The 22,665-nt window shown below is 34.8% G+C and overlaps 1 protein-coding gene across 2 annotated transcripts in view; it reads right to left on the bottom strand.

Annotated features, from left to right (window-relative positions):
- Positions 1–22,665, bottom strand: part of cdkal1 (CDK5 regulatory subunit associated protein 1-like 1) — a 491,748-nt gene that overhangs the window by 311,573 nt on the left and 157,510 nt on the right. For both annotated transcript variants that reach the window (XM_048183562.1, XM_048183561.1), the window contains exon 6: positions 22,073–22,121. In XM_048183562.1, coding sequence (XP_048039519.1) covers positions 22,073–22,121 — 49 coding nt within the window. The remainder of the gene's footprint in view (positions 1–22,072; positions 22,122–22,665) is intronic.

Here is a 22,665-nt window from a genome sequence, read left to right as displayed (position 1 = left end):
GTTTTGCTGTAAACAGTACAGGTTAGTCATACACAAATACAATTTTAAACTGATAATAATGTACGATGCTCTGTGTGTGTCTGTGTCAGAGCATGGGAGCAGAGGGCAGGCTCAAACCAGAATACCCTTTGTGACATTCTGGATCGAAAATATGTGAAATAAGTTTTCTCTAGTCGACTAGTAGTTGTTAATTTAAGCCATTAGTTGACTAATCACATTTATATAAATTTAATTTCTTAAATACTGGAGAGAATAAACCATAATAATGAACATTTACATAATATAGGCTATATAGAACTCAAGCGCACACATAAAGTTTGCCATAAAGTACTGGCAAAAGTAATGATTATGAATGTGACAAAAACAGCAAGGAGACTTTTAATTGTTTATTAATAAACTAGTTTTCTGAATCAGTGTCGGCTGCGAATATGAAGTTGACATTGCTGACTCTCATCATCTCCGCATAGTGGAAGCGACAGAGAGAGAATGCACATTTGATTCGGATTACATAATCAGAGAGTAGCCTATTTCTTTTCGTTTTGAATTATTTAGTTTAAAAGCAGACATTTCAAGCTTTCTATAGATATATCTCTCATGTCTGTGAAGCAAGCAGCCTATATGCTGAGTTTTGATTAATTTAGCTTATAAGACGCGCTCCAGTTCACGTTCAAGTGATCGCGTCGGCACCTCCATATCGTGATTATATTGTCTTCTGTATTTGCTTCTTTCTTATTAAATCCAGGCAATTGGTTAATGAAACATTAAAATTAAGATTTTAAAGAAAGGCTTTCTACAAAACAAAACTTAATGAAGTGGTCAAAATCATGTCTGACACACTCCATGTCTCCTGATATATTGCACATCTTATAATCTATCTTACTCATGCTGTTCACTTTTCATAATCAAATAGATGACATTAAAAAAAACAACATTATAATAGGCCAATTTGAACATGATAATGATATTAAATGTTTTCTTTAATGGCTACCAACACGTATAGTACAGTACAGAGAAATTTCATGTTGTGAGCAAGAGCGGATCATGAGTCACAAGTCGGATCAAGCATAATTTATGCTTAGACTTATTTGTTGGCCAGTTGTGGTCTGTGCAATAAATATTAAAAGTTCTAAACAATCTATTGTGTTTTATTGTTCCACTATATTAATGATAATATTTACAATAATATATTGAATTTGATAGGTGTCTCTTACATTCTCCCACAGCAACATTAAAATAGTGTAGATTAGTGTCCATTTCATTCATTTAACATATTTAATATTGGGGGCATCCAAGTTATTTGACAAATTTGAAAAAAAAAAAAAGTAATGCAATAGTTACTTTCCCTGGTAAATAGTTACTTTTATAATGATGTCAGTTACTAACTTAGTTACTATTTGTGAGAAGTAACTAGTAATTATATCTAATTACTAGTTATATCTAATTACTAATTACTATATCTAATCTTTTTTAAAGTAACGTGCCCAACACTGCTCGTGGTAACTCAAGAAAACAATAACTATATAACAATTTTTGTATATATATATATATATATATATATATATATATATATATATATATATATATATATATATATATATATATATATATATATATGAGAAACGATTATATATATATATATATATATATATATATATATATATATATATATATACATATATACACATATATATATATATATATATATATATATATATATATATATATATATATATATATATATATATATATACACATACATACATATATATATATATATATATATATATATATATATATATATATATATATATATATATATATATATACATATATACATATATATATATATATATATATGAGAAAACAATAAGTTTTCTGTCGATAAAAGTATCCAAACAGTTGCTCACCCATCTAAAAAATGCATAACATATTATGCATTTTATTTGGTGTTTCCATGGTTTCTACCAGTAATCTAGGGTATGACATCACTGACAGGCGACATAATGACACAGACCATTACAATGGTTACAACAGCTGATTTCTCTGGATTTAAACATTGTTGGAAACATTTGGGACAGTGTAGTGCACCAGTCAACAAAATATATAACATTGTTTTAGTGTTTTGTGGATATTTTAATCTAAAACTCTTACATGTTGTACCTTTAAGCAGCCTACAGGGTTCTGATAATGAGCATCATCTACATCATAATGGTCTCCATAGACACGTTTACTGCTAATAACCTGAAGAGGTCAAAAACTAAAAGAACTAAAGCACCTAGAACCTATAAAAGCCCATTAGAACTACAAAACATTAGACCTGTTCTGAGATAGAAAGACAGAGAGTATGTGACTCCACACAAATCACAGACTAAATTTAATTATATTACTTGATTTAGGCATTCAGACACACGTGTAATCAAATCTACTAAATAATTCATACAACCATCTACATGCAAATAACTATGGAGCCCCTAAAGGGACCTTTGCAAAAATAAAAAAATGACGGAGTTTCGCGTGCTCACGAGATACTTTCGCGTGCTCACGAGAAACTTTCGCGTGCGCACGAGAAACTTTCGCGTGCGCACGAGATACTTTCGCGTGCTTACGAGAAACTTTCGCGTGCTCAAGAGATACTTTCGCGTGCTCACGAGATACTTTCGCGTGCGCACGAGAAATGTATTGCGTGCGCACGAGATACTTTCGCGTGCGCACGAGAAACTTATGTCGTGCGCACGCGTTACAATTTCCGGTTTGTGTATACTATAACCTACTTCATTTGTGCGTCACTGCCTACGAAGAATGCCAGAGTATGGATGCACAAACTAATAAAGATCATGAAAATTAAAGAGAAAATGAGAGTGGATGCACATGAACTAATACAGCTGTATTTGCTCAAAATCTGGCTTTCTTAGACCAGATCGTCTAGGACGAATCCAGCTAATTATTCGTTTTAATTAAACACGTGCCTTCCTTATATCTAAAGTGCTTTATGCCAATGGCTCTGCTCGCAATAAGCGCTGTTAGAACTGAATAGAGAAAATAAGCATGTCTCTGCCACCTGTAAGGATGCGTTAAATCCGACAAAGTGGTTTAATAAAGGGCCGTTTGAAATGAAATTTTAGTACGCCTACATTTTACAGTTCCAGTACTTTTACATGGGAAAATATAAATATGGCCTACTGCCCTAACGAAATACAAAGTTTCATCATTTTTACTGTACCAATGTTTTTTCATGAACCATTAAACGTGGCATTATGACAGTGCTCACTGAGCCCATTTCCCAGCGCGATTCTTGGATGCCACAAATGTACATAAGTCCTTGAAAAATGATGCACTTCCCTAACGAAAGCCACATTTTGAGCATTTTTTACTGTATCAGCCTTATTTATTTATTTTTTTAACTTGGCAAAAAGAACAATGCACACAACTATTCATATCCTGGCCGTCACAGAGAATGCTTTAAAGCAGACAGACATAAGACCGTGATATAAACTGCCCTACGAAAGCCACATTTCAGCAAATAGATCGTTATTAATTCATACTCGCATTTTCTTTATAATTTTGAGCAAATAGATCTTTATTAATTCATACTCGCATTTTCTTTATAATTTTGAGCAAATAGATCTTTATTAATTCATCCATACTCGCATTTTCTTTATAATTTGAGCAAATAGATCTTTATTAATTCATACTCGCATTTTCTTTATAATTTTGAGCAAATAGATCTTTATTAATTCATCCATACTCGCATTTTCTTTATAATTTTGAGCAAATAGATCTTTATTAGTTTATGCATATCCATACTCGCATTTTCTGCATATTTTTGAGCAAATAGATCGTTAATAATTCATGCGCATCCATACTATCTTCTTCTTTATAATTTTGAGCAAATAGATCATTATTAAAGAAGAAAATAGTATGGACACGCGTTAATTATTAAAGATCCATCAAAAATATGCAGAAAATGCGAGTATGGATGTGCATAAATTAATAACGATCTATTTGCTGAAATGTGGCAAATCCATTTGTGGCATCCAAGAATCGCGCTGGGAAATGGGCTCAGTGAGCACTGTCATAATGCCACGTTTAATGGTTCATGAAAAAACATTGGTACAGTAAAAATGATGAAACTTTGTATTTCGTTAGGGCAGTAGGCCATATTTATATTTTCCCATGTAAAAGTACTGGAACTGTAAAATGTAGGCGTACTAAAATTTCATATTTCACAAGATCAAACGGCCCTTTATTAAACCACTTTGTCGGATTTAACCGGAAATTGTAATGCGTGCGCACGACATAAGTTTCTCGTGCGCACGCAATACATTTCTCGTGCGCACGCGAAAGTATCTCGTGAGCACGCGAAAGTTTCTCGTGAGCACGCGAAAGTTTCTCGTGAGCACGCGAAAGTATCTCGTGCGCACGCGAAAGTTTCCCGTGAGCACGCGAAACTCCGTCATTTTTTTATTTTTGCAAAGGTCCCTTTAGGGGCTCCGTAAATAACTGTATAAAAAAAAAAAAAAAAAAAAAAAAAAAAAGAGAGAGAGAGACCCAATCTAGAGGTATGACATGTAATTTTCTGATCCACTGGCTCTGTGTTGTCTCTCCTGTATTCTCAGTCCCCTGGGAAACCGTAGGAGTGAGCGGAAAATAAACATAGCAGAGTCTCGCAATATTTTGCATGGGGATATTGTAATGATACACAGATGCCAAGTACTGATATTTTCAGGTCCTGAATTTCAGCTTGCGATTGCGAGTATTGTGCATAATTTTACCATAAGTTCCATGTGTATAATGCTGGAAACAATAAAAAATATTTGAAATCTTTCAGACAGTAATTTCACAAACAGCACAAGTAAATCAGCACTACAGCACATAGTAACATTTCATAACTGAATAGCATCATCTTTGACTTCATTCATTCATTAGGGTGTTAGTAGTCTCACGTAGCCAGACCTTCAGACTGACAGCAGAAGGTCTGGACTCCATAGCAGCTTTCATTGGCCAGGGACCATCTGACTGACATGTAAAGCAACCAATCACAGTTTGTTTTGTTCCGCGTCATGATTAGGGGTGTGAAAATGTAAGATCAATGTCCCTACAGACAGTCCGGTGTGTAAAACTCTTGGATGTATTTTAAAGAGTCTAACTTTACATACTTAAAATACTTTTGAAAATCCAGCTTTTAATTTGATCCTAATAAGCGCTAACTGTCACAGTTGTAAACACAATGGCGTTCTTCTTCCATGAAGGGTCAAGCCAGCGGTCTTTTGGTGTGTCATCTGAGCCTGAGACATAATAAATTGATACTCATACATATTGTATGCAATAATGTGATGATACTGTGGGGACTCTCTTTAAGAAACAGAGCAGTAGGACAAAGAGAACAACGTCACACAGGAACTGAACAGAACGTCAAGCTATAAAGGGAGAAATGAGTAACAAACAAGCTCTTGAGACATTCCTACAAGTTATAAAGCACTTTAGAAAGGGTTTTTTTGTTTTTTTTGTTTTTTTTTGTGCCATCTCTATTTTTTCATGCTCTGATAAGAGAATAAAGAAATGTTTGCCTTGCTCCAAATGAGACATGCCATGACCTTCTCAGGCAGAATTTTGCTGACATTGTCCTTCTATATCCCAATCTTTAAGCAGAAGGAACAGGATGAAATATTCTGAATGATATCAAATAAAATTAATTACAATCTGACATGTGATGCAGCCTTCCCACCCCCCTCTGTTTGCATCATTGATCATTACTTTCCGGTTTATTACTGTAAAGCTGCTTTGAAACAATCTGTATTGTATGAAGTGCTATATGAATAAAGGTGACTTGACTTGAATTGGAAGCACATACATGCAGACCAGACCTGAACAATACCAGAATAAATACTCTGACTTCATGCTACGATGAATAGTGGTCTATGGATTCCAGTCTGAGCCATGAGCTCTGCTGCATCTGTGTTTTTTACAGACATAATGTCTATTTAATGTAAACTATAATAATAAACAGTAATAGCTTTGATTGTTTTTTTAGCTTTTACAACTGACACAAATTTAATCGCTTGAAGCACACTACTCATTTAATTTAAATGGAGTTTCAAGTTAGCATGTGTACACTCTAAGAAGCATAATATATTTAATCTACATTTGTATGTGCTATTTTAAATAACATAACCATTGTGCAAATATGTTTCATTAAATGCTGAAAATTAACATTAATCTTGTCTAATCTTGGACAAATATTTCACCAAGTTTGCATCAAAATGATGAGCAGATTTCAAGAGTGCAGTGTCTCCCCTCGTTTTCACACTGAAAGAGCACATCACGAGGGACGTGACAACCAAAGGTCTTGTTTTCTGCTACTGTGACACAGCAGACCTGATCCATTACACTGAGGTTGTATCAGTGCATTCTGGGATTGAGTTTACAGTGAAGGACAGATGTGTAGTGTAGGCAGTGCACTAGGATTTGAACAACACTTTAAATGTGTAACCAGCTACACATTCAAAGTACGATAAAAGTAGCTTAACATGACAACTTCCACACTGACAAGTGCTCACGGCAACACGCACCTTCCCTTCAAAAGTAGACACATGCAGTGAATGCACAATCCAAAGCTTCACTCTGCAGCTAATTTGAGCACTGAGGCTGCTGATTTCTCCTCTAAAACATTCTGCTGCTATATTTCTCTCTCGCTGTGGGCCGAGGGCCGTTTCTTCCTCTTTCATGCTGTTGTAGTTTGATCAAGTGGATAGGCAGCGCAGCGGTCAGCTCATCCTAATGCTCACAGTAGGATCTGCAGGAGAGTTTCTCCTCCATGATTCTGATCAGATGAACAGAGCCAGAAGAACTTTCAAACTTCTGCTAACAAGGTTATCTAAAAGTCTTTGTTTTACCTTCAGTGATGAGCAGTGGTCTGCTGCGATAATTCAAAGAACAAAACATTTTGTGTCTGTGTGTGAGAGAGAGTAAAGTGCACTTGCTAGATCAAACCAACATTAGGCATTCTGAGTTGATGCATTATAGACACTCAGCCCAACATGGTAATAATTCACGGTAATAATTAATTTGTCATGTAAACAATACAAAACTTTTGCCTACATCATGTGAACAATCTGCCCATACACAAATGTGCATAAATCACACCATAGGCTATACAGACACTTAGAGGTTTCCATAAATTAAAAGAACATTTAGCCAAATATTAGCCTTACTGTCATATAATATCATGGCTATTTTAGCGGATTCACTCTGCATTTAAATGCGGTTGTCTCTCCTGAAACTCTGCATTGTATACGTGGCCATTGGTCCTCTTAGCAGCATGAAAAATAAAACTGATTATATACAGAAAGCGAGCAAAGAGCGCTCCGTTAATGACAGAATAGTCAATCACTTCAGTTGCAGTATGCAAACCCTGTTCTCAATGCTGCAAATTGCATTGTAATTAGAAACTTTTGACGGTCGGCATTCAGACTACAGAGAGTGAACACAAATAAGCACGGGACCATTTGAAAGCAGATGCAGTGGGTACTGAATTAGTCAAAATAGTCTTGGCTATTGGACCCACAGTCTTCTATGTGTATGGTGCTGCTCACATTAAGGGCTGTTAGAATTGATGAAATTAATCCAACATTTAGACACAGTTTAATTAAGGATATATTGATCTTATGAATTAACATTTTACTATACAAATATTTTTTTCAACTGGCCGTTAAAGTTTTACATGGAATAATACACATTGACCTTTTAACAATGCATTGGAGCAAACGTTAGAGAAGAAAGCTTTATAGAGGCAAAATATAACACAAAAAATAAAATATAAAAAAGTAAAATGTGTGTGCAGTTATATTTTGCCTCTACAATACACACTGAGCCATATAAGGCTATCTACCCATTTCAGAGTGTGATTTCTCAGCTGCCACAAATACTTATTTTGGTTCAAATGTTGACAATCTTACCAAAATGTGATTTTATATAGTTTATAATCTTTATTATGTACTGTTGTGGTCAGAATTATTGGCACCCTTGGTAAATGTGATCAAAGATTGCTATAAAAATAAATCTGCATTGTTTATCCTTTTGATTCTCTAAAACATGTTGGCCACAATTGTTGGCACCCCTATAAATTCTAATGAGTAAAATATCTCTGAAGTATATTCCCATTCATATTTACATTTTAAAGCACACCAGGGTGACTAGTAACATGAAATTGTCCAGCCATGACTTCTTGTTCCACAGGAGTATGTAACATCTGTACAAGATCAGTTTAGCCAACCAACTTTAGAATTTTCAGAATGATTTTAGCCTCATGAACTGTGCATGTAAATCACGAATCGGCTCTGGCAAGTCTGGGACCAAACTGACCCATTGGCATCTTTGTTACCTCAGTGAAGCAAAACAGAAAATACCCTCACCAGCTCCAGGGACTTCAAAGAGTCACCCTGGTGGGGCTAAGGGCCATGTGGTCACAGGCACCAGCCAAACCCCAATACACACCACACACATAAACACACCTAGAGATTGTATGTACATTTATCCTCAAAATATGACTGTGCCAAAGTGTACCCATCGTTGTATTTCAAGTTGCATGTATGTATCCCTAGGGTATAAGCTTAGCTATGACTGTAGTTGTGTTAGTTTTATTCTAAATGATAAAATTCAAGTATAAACTATCTCCCCTTTTATGTTTTTAACATCTGACGAGTTTGGTCTCATTGTAAAGCTCTGTTTATGCCCTATTCGACAATGTATGTCACATTACTGTAAAATGAATTCATGGTTTATGAATTGTTCTGTTTTTAATGGTACTTCGAAGAAAATGTACTCAGATCTGACACTTCATAAACCATGCAAATGAGGTCATAAATGGAGACAAAGAAAAAGTTTGCCCGCCAAAATTGCACCCTCATCATTGGCTGACGTACCCAAGGAGGCGTTCTGGTTTGTTGTCCTTAAAACACAATGACACACGTCTCTTCGTTGCACAAGTTTTTCTTTTGTCAAGCCTTCGTCATCCTCCATCACCTAGGAGACAGACTCTCTCTTCTTTCTTTTCCGGTTATTTTACTCTTAAGTTAAAACCTTGTTTGAAAATCCCACCGGAGAACGCCCTGAAAAGGACCAATTGCCAAACCAAGTGTGCTGAATCTCCTACAGACAGACAAGTAACTACAGCACCTGAAGTTATGCAAGTAACAACTTCTTTCCACGCACTTTAAGCTATGTGTAAACTGAGTTTCCTTGCTGGATCTCAAAGGTTTTAACTGTTTGTAATTTGCCATTCCTTTGATCACCTCTGTTCTTCTTGACTTTACTTTCGTTTTCTATATACGTGTATTATGTGTGTATATTTAGCCGTATAACCTTTGTATTCGTAGTTTCATATATTAAAAACATTATATTCATGCTCGATTGTTCTGCTACTCATTCAGAAAACCAAGTCACTTCTGTTTGATTCTGCAACATTGCTTTACGCTTTAAAGCTATAATAGGAAGTTATTCTCGTGGCCAGAGACTAATTTCCTTTTGTAATAGTCTATGAGAAAACTGATGGTTTGCTGGACAAACTAGGATAGTCTTTCTCAAGCCACTATTAAACTAGAACGAATCATATATGTAATTATAATCAGTTGTAATTAATTCACAATATATGCGCATAATTCCCTCTTTGGTCGATCTATATTATAATTAATCATAACACGTTATGATATAATGATATATATCATATATATCATATATATATATATATATATATATATATATATATATATATATATATATATATATATATATATATATATATATATATATATATACATACATACATACATACATACATACATACATACACAGTACAGTCCAAAAGTTTGGAACCACTAAGATTTTTTATGTTTTTAAAAGAAGTTTCGTCTGCTCACCAAGGCTACATTTATTTAATTAAAAATACAGTAAAAAACAGTAATATTGTGAAATATTATTACAATTTAAAATAACTGTGTACTATTTAAATATATTTGACAAAGTAATTTATTCCTGTGATGCAAAGCTGAATTTTCAGCATCGTTACTCCAGTCTTCAGTGTCACATGATCCTTCAGAAATCATTCTAATATGCTGATTTGCTGCTCAATAAACATTTATGATTATTTTCAATGTTGAAAACAGTTGTGTACTTTTTTTTTTTCAGGATTCCTTGATGAATAGAAAGTTCAAAAGAACAGCATTTATCTGAAATACAAAGCTTCTGTAGCATTATACACTACCGTTCAAAAGTTTGGGGTCAGTAAGAATTTTTATTTTTATTTTTTTGAAAAGAAATTAAAGAAATGAATACTTTTATTCAGCAAGGATGCATTAAATCAATCAAAAGTGGCAGTAAAGACATTTATAATGTTACAAAAGATTAGATTTCAGATAAACACTGTTCTTTTGAACTTTCTATTCATCAAATAATCCTGAAAAAAAATATTGTACACAAATATTTTGTACAATTGTACACATTAAATGTTTCTTGAGCAGCAGATCAGCATATTAGAATGATTTCTGAAGGATCATGTGACACTGAAGACTGGAGTAATGATGCTGAAAATTCAGCTTTGCCATCACAGGAATAAATTACTTTGTTAAATATATTCAAATAGAAAACAGTTATTTTAAATTGTAATAATATTTCACAATATTACTGTTTTTTACTGTATTTTTAATTAAATAAATGTAGCCTTGGTGAGCAGACGAAACTTCTTTTAAAAACATTAAAAATCTTAGTGGACTGTACTGTATGTATATATATATATATATATATATATATATATATATATATATATATATATATATATATATATATTTTTTTTTTTTTTTTTTTTTTTTTTTTTTTTTTTTTTTTTTTTTTACCCATGATTTGAGCTAATTGATTAAATACCTGGTGAGCAGACGAAACTTCTTTTAAAAACATTAAAAATCTTAGTGGACTGTACTGTATGTATATATATATATATATATATATATATATATATATATATATATATATATATATATATATATATATATATATATATATATATATATATATATATATATATATATATATATATATATATATATTTTTTTTTTTTTTTTTTTTTTTTTACCCATGATTTGAGCTAATTGATTAAATACCTGTAATTCGCTACAAGTATAAATATGAGGAAACACAAAGGCCAAATTTCCTTAACCATCACAAGGAGTAAAACCAAAGAATATAGTTCTGGGGCCATATTCACAAATAATTTTATCTTACCACAAAGAGTTCTCCTAAATAGCAGTAAATAGTTTTCTCTTGACCCTCTGGGGTCTGAGGATTTTCGGGGCCCTGGAGAAGTTTTGACATGCCATGACATTTGTTCTTTTTTCAGTTGTTCATAAACATATTAATGGAAAAAGTGCCATTACACTGTATTCAGCACAAAATAGGCTACAATAATATGTGAGGAACATGTATGTACAGGTTTGTGTTTTTGAAGGAATAAAATTTATGCGTGGTTATTGAAAAAACAAAAAACTTAAGTCACTGAAATAAAGCCAAAAAAACATATTAAATCTGTGTTCACAAGACTTCTGGGTATTGGAGGTTGTAGACTAGAGTTTTTGCAAAATGAGTATTTCAAAATGATGTAAAAATTACCCTGCCTACTCGTCCATATATAACAATATATTGATTTAGTTTTTGCAAGACACTTTTTGTCAAGAAACACAGTCTGCGTAGAGGCGTGAATCATCATGAATAATCCTGCAAGAATCGCATAATGAGCTGTAATGACTTGCATAATAATGAGGCCTTTCAGTCAGGTAGGCTGTGATCATGTCTCAAGCTCATCATGGTGTATATCAAACATACAGAAAAAACAGCAATACTGTGAAATATTATTACAATTTAAAATAATGTTATTCTATTATATACTTTAACATATAATGCATTTCTGTGATGCAAAGTGTCTGAACAATTGTGTTACCTCTATGGCATTTCATATGCTTAAAAGCATGCACATTTGGATGCACATTTGTATGTTTATGTCAATTTTCTATACAGAGGAGTAATATTTGTTCAATATTTATTGTCATCACTGTGAGCTCTGGATACTGTGTTTTCAATTCATACTTGCAGCCGGAGGGCACTCTGTGCACATTTAGTCCACAAATTAATCTAAAAAAGAACAGGACATTCCAGGAACTAACAGGCTTCCAGAGGTCGCTAACCATGGCTTTAACAAAGATAAACACTTTTCAAGATAATAAATACACGATTGAGACAATGTATACATGTATTGCCTCAGAATTTGCGTCTGAATAGCGCTCCCTCCGTGGGCATGGCCACATTAATGGATAACGAGCTGAATCACGGACTTCTGACATGACTCTTTTTTCATACAGATTACAATAAACAGAATATTTATTTTCAATTTGACTAACACGATTTAAAATCTGACATCTCAACGTTTCTTTAGACACAAGTCTAATTTTTTTGTGATTAGTATTTACTAAGTTACAGTTTATTTTCTGAGAACTATCAGACTGGACTTCGTTCAGAGGGAGACGAGAGATCACGCATCATGTTAGTTTTCTTTATTTTACAAAAAGCACAACATTTTGTTTTTACTCGGAGTGTACATAAATAAAAGAAGATATTCCAGATTAAAATAACTCTTAATTGTATGTGCAACATTGACGGAGTATTTTGAGTCTCTTTCACACTGGTAAGAAAAAAACGAGGTGGTATCGCCGGTGTGACTGCAGACCCGAGGGATTTAAAACCTATTCACAAAGCTGCTGAGACAAACTTTTACTGAGGAATAGAAAGAAGTCTTCAGCTAAGAGAAAGGGTGGGATTGACCTCATTGCTATGGATGATGTCAACATGCTTAAAATAAAAATGTTGTCATATTCATATAAAAACTTTAAAATAAAGTTTGGGTGGAGGACATTCAAATGATCTATTTAATCAGCTCGAGAGGAGGCATATATATAGCCGAGTCACCTAGTTACCTCGACAGTTTTCTGCACCCCTCCACCACCCCGACTCCTCACTCTCGGCTGGTTGCTATTCCCAGGATACAAGAGAGCACTCTGGGTTTGGGATAAATTTCGAGCTCGGAGCCTCTCGCCGGACAGCACGCCAAATATGCTTATTTTACTCTGTTACTCTATTCGACCACTTGTAAAGGCTGAAAAATGCTTCTGCATCGGACCTACACCAGAGGAGCTAGTTTTAACACTAAAATGCTTTGTGAATGCACTCTTAGAGTGCTAAATTCAGGACTGACAAGGCCATTATTTTTAAGAGTTTCTCCTAAATCTGCAAGATAGTAGCTACTTTTAGCCATAAGATGTTTTGTGAATACGGCCCCTGATGTGAAGCAAAAGATTGTTGAGCTTTGCAAAACAGAGAGTGGTTGTAGGAAAATAGCTGAAGCATTGAAAATTCCCATTTTCACCATCTGGGCAATAATTAAGAAGTTCCAATCAACTTAAGATGTTACAAATCTGCCTGGAAGAGGACATGTCAATACAGACCTAAAACACGGTGAGGAGGAGAGTTTGAGTGGCCAATGGCTCTCCAAGGATCACAGCAGAAATTAGTTGAGTCTTGGGGTCAGAAAGCCAAAAAAAAAAAAAAAAAGATCAAACAGCACCTACATCACCACAAGTTGTCCAGGAGGGTTTCAAGAAAATCCTCCTCACTCATCCATAAACAAGCTCCAGCATATTCAGTTGTCAGACACAACTGGAACTTAAACCGGGAGTGGCTTCTAAGGTCAGATGGAACTAAAAAAAAAAAAAAAAAAAATGATGGGTTTGGTGCACGCAGAGATAAAAAGTACCCCATGCCCACGGTTAAATATACTGATGGATCTTTAATGTTGTGGGCCTATTTTTCTGCTGGAGGTCCTGGACATCTTGTTCAGATACATGACATTATGGATTCTAGCAAATACAAACAGATAAAAAAATCCAAACCTGACCACCTCTGCGAGAAATCTTATAACAGGGCTTGGTTGGATATACCATCAGGAAAATATGTTCCAAAACAAACATCAAAATTAACATAAAAATGGGTCACTGAGCACAAAAGGAAGCTTCTGCCATGGCCATCCCAGTCCCCTGACCTGAATACTATAGAAAATGAGTGGGGTGAACTGAAGACAAGAAGCACAAAATGTAACTGGGAATCTGAAGGATCTGGAGAGATTCTGTATGGAGGAATGGTCTCTGATCTCTTCTCAGATATTCTCCAAACTCATCAGGCATTATCCAGTAGGTGAAGACTCAGAGCTCTTATCTTGGAAAAAGGAGGTTGACAAAGTATTGAATAAAAGGGTGCCAATAATTGTGGCCAACATATTTTTTAAGAAAAACATTTATTTCATAAAGAGATGTTTCCCACATTTTCAATTTTTTTACTTCAATAAAAGGTTAGATTTTTGAGAATGTTTTTGAATAAAATATCAAAAGGATTAACAATGTAGATTTATTTTTACAGGCTTCTTTGTTCATATTTACCAATAATTCTGACCACAACTACATAAATGGACAATGGTGAACATATTTAGACTAGGTGTGAAGCCTGTTTTTTTTTTTTTTTTTTTTTTTTTTTTTCCCCAGACAGTTGAATATAACTTTCTAAAAAGTCCAGTACAAACGTTACTGTAGAAACGTTACATGCATGCATGCAGAGGAGCTGAAAAGGTCACTGCGACTCACTGCGTGAACACCTGATGACCTACAGTAGTGCACTTTACACATGCATTTACACATATATTACAACTATTGATCGACTGATATTGATTTTTTAGAACTGATACCGATAATTTGTGTGTTTATGTGCACGATAACCGATATGCAGAACCAATATTTATTTACTATTATACTTCTGTTTTTGACACGATTACACCACTGAACTGAACAAACCATTTTATTTATATCAATCACTCCCTCCTTGCATAGAAAACAAATCTTATTTATACATCAGTAAATAGAGGAGTCTGAAAGTGCAAAAAAAAAAAAAAAAATTTAAAAAAAGTGCAGTTACTAAACTGTTTTTGTTTAAAAAATAAAATCTTTGATGGGGCAAAAAAAAAAAAAAAAAAAAAAAAAGTCAAATAAATAAAGCATATAAAGGTAATCCTAACCAATTAAAAATAAAATAAAATAAAACAATCTAAATCACCTGAAAATATAGCATTGTTATTTTAATGTAGCTTAATACTCCCAGTTGAGCAGAACTAGGTTGTAGTGTAGAAAATAGTCTTTCAGCATTCTGCCCCATAAGCCTGCTTTGTTGGTTTGTTGAAAATTAGTAGTCTTCCATGATCATTTTAATCTTCATATTACAAAAATAATTTTATTTGTGAAAAGCATCAGCAGCAACACTAATGTTAACACTCTGAGGTCTGAGGTATCGCCGGCAATACCACCGCGTTTTTTTTCTTACCAGTCTTAAAGAGACTCAAAATACTCTGTCAATGTTGCACATACAATTAAGAGTTATACACCATTTTAATAAGTGGAATATCTTCTTTTATTTGTGTACACTCCTCAATGGAGAGTAAAAACAAAATGTTGGGCTTTTTGCAAAATAAAGAAAACTATCATGATGCGTGATCTCTCGTCTCCCTCTGAACGAAGTCCAATCTGATAGTTCTCAGAAAATGAACTGTAACTTAGTGAATACTAATCACAAAAAAATTAGACTTATGTCTAAAAAAACGTTGAAATGTCAGGTTTTAAATCGTGTAAGTCAAATCGAAAACAAATATTCTCTGTTTATGTAATCTGTATGAAAAGAGAGCCATGTCAGAAGTCCTTGATTCAGCTCATTATCCGCTAATGCGGGCATGCCCACGGAGCCAGCGCTATTCAGACGCAAATTCTGAGGCAATGCATGCATTCATCGTCTCAATTAGGGCTGCACGATTAATTGCACGAGATTGTCATGCGTGTCTCATCAGTAAAGCCGGTTCTGTGATTAGCGGTAAATGTCCATCACCTGCTTTCAAATGGAGCGGCACTTAATATACAGAGCCGTAGTTCGCGGACAAGCTACGCAATATCGTGTTCATAATCGCAGATGAATCGCTTTCGATTACGAACGCGATATTGCGTAGCTTGTCCGCGAACTACGGCTCTGTATATTAAGTGCCACTCCATTTGAAAGCAGGTGATGGACATTTACCGCTAATCACAGAACCGGCTTTACTGACGAGACACGCATGACAAAAGCATGCGATTAATCGTGCAGCCCTAGTCTCAATCGTGTACAGGGAGTGCAGAATTATTAGGCAAGTTGATTTTCTGATCATATTTTTTTTCCAAGCACATTTTATCAATTCCAATCCACATCAATCTTAATAACTACTATTAATATTGTTTTTAATCATTTATAAGTGATATATAATTGTTCATGAAGGCTGGAAATGAAAAATGCCTTATATTCAGGTGTGCAGAATTATTAGGCAGGTTTTCTTTTACAGGCAAAATGAGCCAAAAAAGAGATTTAACTCAGACTGAAAAGTCAAAAGTTATTAAATACTTATGAGAAGGACGCAATACTAATGCAATACTAGAAATTGCAAAGTTAAAGCATGACCAAGGGACAGCAAAATGCTCATTGGGTCAGCGGGGTCAAACAAAAACAGGTGGAAAAGAAAAGACACATGTTAACTGCAAAATAATTAAGAATTAAGGTGAAGAATTAAGTGTAAAACAATCAGGAACCCTTTAGTCTCCAGCGCCACCATTTTCCAGAACTGTAATCTACCTGGAGTCTCCAGAAGTGCAAGGTGTCAGGATCTCAGAGACTTTACGAAGGTAAAGAATCCTAAAAAATGATCCACTCTTAATAAGAATCTCAAGCTGAAGTGTTATAAAATACATGAAGACTGGGTTTTTATAGGCCTTATAGACAGACAGCTTGAGAGTGACTCCTGAAGGACCAGCACCACATCCTCTTGTACCACTGTTTGAAGAATTTATCTTCCAGAATCTGGCAGTAAGTTTTGGAAGATCAGTTTTAGTCCATCTCTGCAAGACGGACATTTCAGGATAAGAGATGGACTAAAAGTGAACTCAAACACCTTACTGCCAGATTCTGGAAGATAAATTCTTCAAACAGTGGTACAAGAGATTGTGGTGCTGGTCCTTCAGGAGTCACTCTCAAGCTGTCTGTCTATAAGGCCTATAAAAACCCAGTCTTCATGTATTTTATAATAGCTTGTGATTCTTATTAAGAGTGGGTTATTTTTTAGGATTCTTTAGCTAACGTAAGTCTCTGAGATCCTGACACCTTGCACTTCTGGAGACTCCAGGTAGGTTGCAGTTCTGGAAAATGGTGTTGCTGGAGACTAAAGGGTTCCTGATTGTTTCACACTTTATTCTTCACCTTAATTCTGAATTATTTTGCAGTTAACATGTGTCTTTTCTTTTCCACCTGTTTTTGTTTGACCCCGCTGACCCAATGAGCATTTTTCTGTCCATTAGTCATGCTTTAACTTTGCAATTTCTAGTATTGAATTAGTATTGCGTCCTTCTCATGAGTATTTAATAATTTCTGACTTTTCAGTCTGAGTTAAATCTCTTTTTTGGCTCATTTTGCCTGTAAAAGAAAACCTGCCTAATAATTCTGCACACCTGAATATAAGGCATTTTTCATTTCCAGCCTTCATGAACAATTATATATCACTTATAAATGATTAAAAACAATATTAATATTAGATATTAAGATTGATGTGGATTGGAATTGGTAAAATGTGCTTGGAAAAAAAATATGATCAGAAAATCAACTTGCCTAATAATTCTGCACTCCCTGTATTTATTGTCTTGAAAAGTGTTTTGAATAGCCATAGTTAGCGATCTCTGGCCTCCGGCTGCAAGTATGAATTGAAAACACAGTATCCAGCACTCATAGTAATGACAATAAATCCTGAATAAATATTAGGCCTACTTTTCTGTATAGAAAATTGACAAACATATGAGAATCCATCAATATTTCTCCAAATGTGCATGCTTTTAAGCTAAAAGCCTATATGAAATTCCATAGAGGTAACATAATTGTTCAGACACTTTGCATCACACAAATACATAAAGAATATAATAGAATACCATTATTTTAAATTGTAATAATATTTCACAGTATTGCTGTTTTTTCTGTATGTTTGATATACACCACATGATCACAGAGGGTTTTTTCACAGCCTACCTGACTGAAAGAGCTCATTATTATGCAAGTAATTTCAGGTCATTATTATGTGATTCTTTTGTCTTCTCAGGTGTGAATCACCCATTATTCATAATGATTCACACCTCCACGCATACTGTGTTTCTTGACCAAAGATGTTTTAGAAAATTTAAATCTCTCTATTGTTTTATATGAAAGAGTAGTCAGCATAATTTTTACATAATTCTGAAGCAAAAAGTCTAGTCTACAACCTCCAATACCCAGAAGTCTTGTGAACACAGATTTAATATTATTTTTTTGGCCTTATTTCAGTGACTTAAGTTTTTTGTTTTTTTCAATAACCACGCATAAACGTTATTCCTTCAAAAACACAAACATGTACATACATGTTCCTCACATATTATGGTAGCCTAGTTTGTGCTGAATACAGTGTAATGACACTTTTGTCATTAATATGTTTATGAACAACTGAAAAAAGCACAAATGTCAGGGCATGTCAAAACTTCCCCAGGCCCCAAATCAGCCTCAGACTCCAGGGGGTTAACTATAAGCAAAATGAATGTAGAATGTCTAATGTTTTCAAATGGAGAAAATAAATTAAAGACAGGAGTCATATCAACTTTGCAGAAATGTAATACTTCATTTTAAACTACAGTTTTAGTAGATTTATAAGCTGTTTAAAAGGCTAAAGAGTGAAGAATAAACAAAATGTCATATTTTATTACATTTCTCAACTGGTATGTTATCAGAATTAATAATGTTTTGTCATTCTAGATTATGAAATATCTGCTGACAAAGCGCTGTTTATCTATGCATTTGCACAGAACTATACTCGAACTGTGATCACTCACGGAGATAATAAATAATTAATGTCCATAGAGTTGTGTTTACTTGGATGTTTATTAGCGAATTAATGATTATATAGTAAATGTTTATATAATTACGGTGTTTTAAACAAGTGAATCTTGTACAAAGTTACATGCTGTGGCCGTGCTGGAGTGAAAAGCTAAATGCAGACGACTTCACGAGAATAATGATGAGCATAGTCAACAGAGAGAGAATTAAATTCAGCGCTTTTATTACCAACATGTGCTCATTCATGGCTGTATTATTCAATTCATGCAAAGTTACATCTTTTTTGGGACAGGATATGACGAATTATCTTACGTGGCTCCATGAGCTTGTCTCTATTTCTTAGAGACGAGATGCATAAACTAGCTACATTTCAGGCATTTATATAGCCAGGGTTCATGCAGGTTTCAGTAAGTCAAATTTAAGACCTTTTTAAGACATTTTAAGACCATAAAGATTGAAATTTAAGACCTACACGAAGCATTACCAAAAAATATTCTAATCAAAGAAATTCTGAAAAAATAATTTTATTTCAATGAATTCAGTCATTGAAAAAGTATTAATTTAATTTACAGATAAAGCAATCACATTAGTAACCTTCCACACACAACAGTGTGCCAAAATGCCCAAAACCTTAGGCCCAAAATGAAAATTGGCTAAAACAAACTTGCCCTCAAATAGAATAGATTTCATCTCATATTTATTTACATTACGAAACAGCATATTAATAGCCTAATAGAGATTGAACAGGCTACTCCAACCCAGGTAACAACCAATGTAGCACACACACACACACACACACACACACACACACACACACACACACACACACACACTCACTCACACCAGATAATCCACATTAGATAGACACTTACCTCGGAATAATTAGAGTATCTATCTATCTATCTATCTATCTATCTAACATGGATTATCTGATGTATGCGTATGTGTGTGTGTGTGTGTGTGTGTGTGTGTGTGTCCCGCACTGTCCCATGAACTGTGAGCCCAGGCTAATTGGCCGAGTCCGCTGAAGGCATTTTGCGGCTAGCTTGTGTTTCTCCGCTCTGGCGTGTGACTACAGCACCTTCTAAGTCCCTTGGCATCCCTTTTTTTGCAAAGTTTGCAGTGAGCCTTGTACTGTACATGGAGCTGGGTACCACTTGTAACCAACAGCAGAAATCGCTGTAATCTAGCCATGTCTCGTTGAAAGTAACTCTGAGGAGACGCAGACGTATTTCGCAGGCAGGTATTGCATTTATCAGGGGATTTGTAGTTTTATCACCACGTATACCAACACCAATATACCCCAGAAAGAACTACGACTAGCTACTTTTTTGCTACTTTGTAACAACTTTTAGCAGGTAGCGTTTCTGGAAATGGGTAAAAAAAAAATTTAGACCTGACTAAATGAAATTTAAGACCTCGGATGAAAATCTGGCCGTTTTTAAGACTTTTTAAGACCTTAAATTTAAAGTTCAGAATTGTAGACATTTTAAGACTTTTTAAGACCCCACGGGAACCCTGTATAGCACATCTAATTTGTGTATTAATGGCTGTTATGTTAAATAAAGTTTCCTGATTTCAGCAAAGCAGGTAAGTATACTTTACCTGTGCACACAGTTGTCTCGTCTCCCCTCAGATGCGCTGTAATGGCAATCCTGTGCGCAATTCTCAAAACACCCACAAGATGGCGGTGTTTATCGTTAAATCCGATATTACAAAACTGATAACCGATTATTGTAAAATGCTTAAAGGGATAGTTCACCCAAAAATGAAAATTTGATGTTTATCTGCTTACCCCCAGTGCATCCAAGATGTAGGTGAATTTGTTTCTTCAGTCGAACGCAAATTATGATTTTTAACTGCAACCGCTGCCGTCTGTCAGTCAAATAATAGCAGTGGATAGGAACTTCAACTATAACAGTAAATAAAACTTGCTAAGACAAATCCAAATTAAACCCTGCGGCTCGTGACGACACATTGATGTCTTAAGACACGAAACGATCGGTTTGTGTGAGAAACCGAACAGTATTTATATCATTTTTTACCTCTAAAACACCACTATGTCCAACTTCGTTCAGCTTCCTGTTAGTGAGGTCAAAAAACGCGTTCTGACGACGGAAGTGATGTCTCGCCCATATACTTCAATGAGCGCGAGACATCACTTCCGTTGTCAGAGCGCGATCAGACCTCACACACCGGAAGCTGAACGGAGTTGGACATAGTGGTGTATTAGAGGTAAAAAATGATATAAATACTGTTCGGTTTCTCACACAAACCGATCGTTTCGTGTCTTAAGACATCAATGTGTCGTCACGAGCCGCAGGGTTTAATTTGGATTTGTCTAAGCAAGTTTTATTTACTGTTATTGTAGAAGTTCCTATCCACTGCTATTATTTGACTGACAGACGGCAACGGTTGCAGTTAAAAATCATAATTTGCGTTCGACTGAAGAAAAAAAGTCACCTATATCTTGGATGCCCTGGGGGTAAGCAGATAAACATCAAATTTTCATTTTTGGGTGAACTATCCCTTTAAATATCGGGAAAAATAACGGTAAATCGCTATATCAGTCGATCTCTAATTACAACAATGCCATTGCTGTGCACATCAACGATTTTACAATGTTTGCAAACCATGTTCATGTGTTGGATATACTGTTGAAATGCCTTCCATTGCTGTGTTACTTTTAGGAATTGTCTCGAAATATTTTAGTCATTGTGCAGCAGCAGGTTAGCATACATCAGCCATTTGTACATTTGAATGTGTTACTTATTCAAACATCCTTTCGTTAACAACAATTCAAGAAAAACTGCTTTGAAAACACCAGTTAATCACCAAAAAAAGGTTAAAAAAAAAACTGCATATAAGACGAGAAACACTGTTCTACCAAATCTGTCGACATGAACCGTGAGCATGCAACAGATGAAATAAGAGACCTATTGCAAACACAAAGCAGTGAGACAGATGAATTCACATAGAAAGACAGGGTGGGAGTGTGTATGTGAGAGAGACTGACCTTTGACAGCCTCGTCCACAACCTCCACCACTCTATCAATCTGCTGAACCTACAGAGAGAAACCGAGACATGAGAATATCAGATTGCCATCTGCACAAATTCAATGTAATCACACACTCTGAAGAAAAACTGATAATGGGGTCAAATAGTATGTTCTGGTCCTCAAATTAAATTAAACTTAGAGACCCAAATAAGCTGTGTGTCATCTGAAAGTTTCTGATCTAGTCACCTGAGCTGCTTATGGTTTGTGTTCAACTTGTGTTCAAACACTCCACTCTCACTCAGATATAAAAAAAAAAAAAAAAAAGCTGGTGCACCTATTGGTGTAACTATGTAACTGCAGAAAGAGTCAGCACAAGGGCCTGTTTGTACCTGGTCACAACATGTGTTCTGTATGATCAGATAGCTATCTGATTTGTTAAAATGATTCCATTTACACTTGGCCGCATAAATGAATACATATCAGATCTTCAATTCCCATGATACATGCAGATTTACTGTAACAGAGTTCACATCAATGAAAGCAACAGATATGAGCTGCGTTTTCTTTATCATCAGCTAATTTCAAGATAAAATAATACAATAGATGAGAG

The sequence above is a fragment of the Megalobrama amblycephala genome, linkage group LG3 (genome assembly GCF_018812025.1).
Source record: "Megalobrama amblycephala isolate DHTTF-2021 linkage group LG3, ASM1881202v1, whole genome shotgun sequence".
Lineage (NCBI taxonomy): Eukaryota > Metazoa > Chordata > Actinopteri > Cypriniformes > Xenocyprididae > Megalobrama > Megalobrama amblycephala.
The sequence above is the reverse complement of the archived record's forward strand: the minus strand, read 5'-3'. Positions and strand labels throughout refer to the sequence as shown.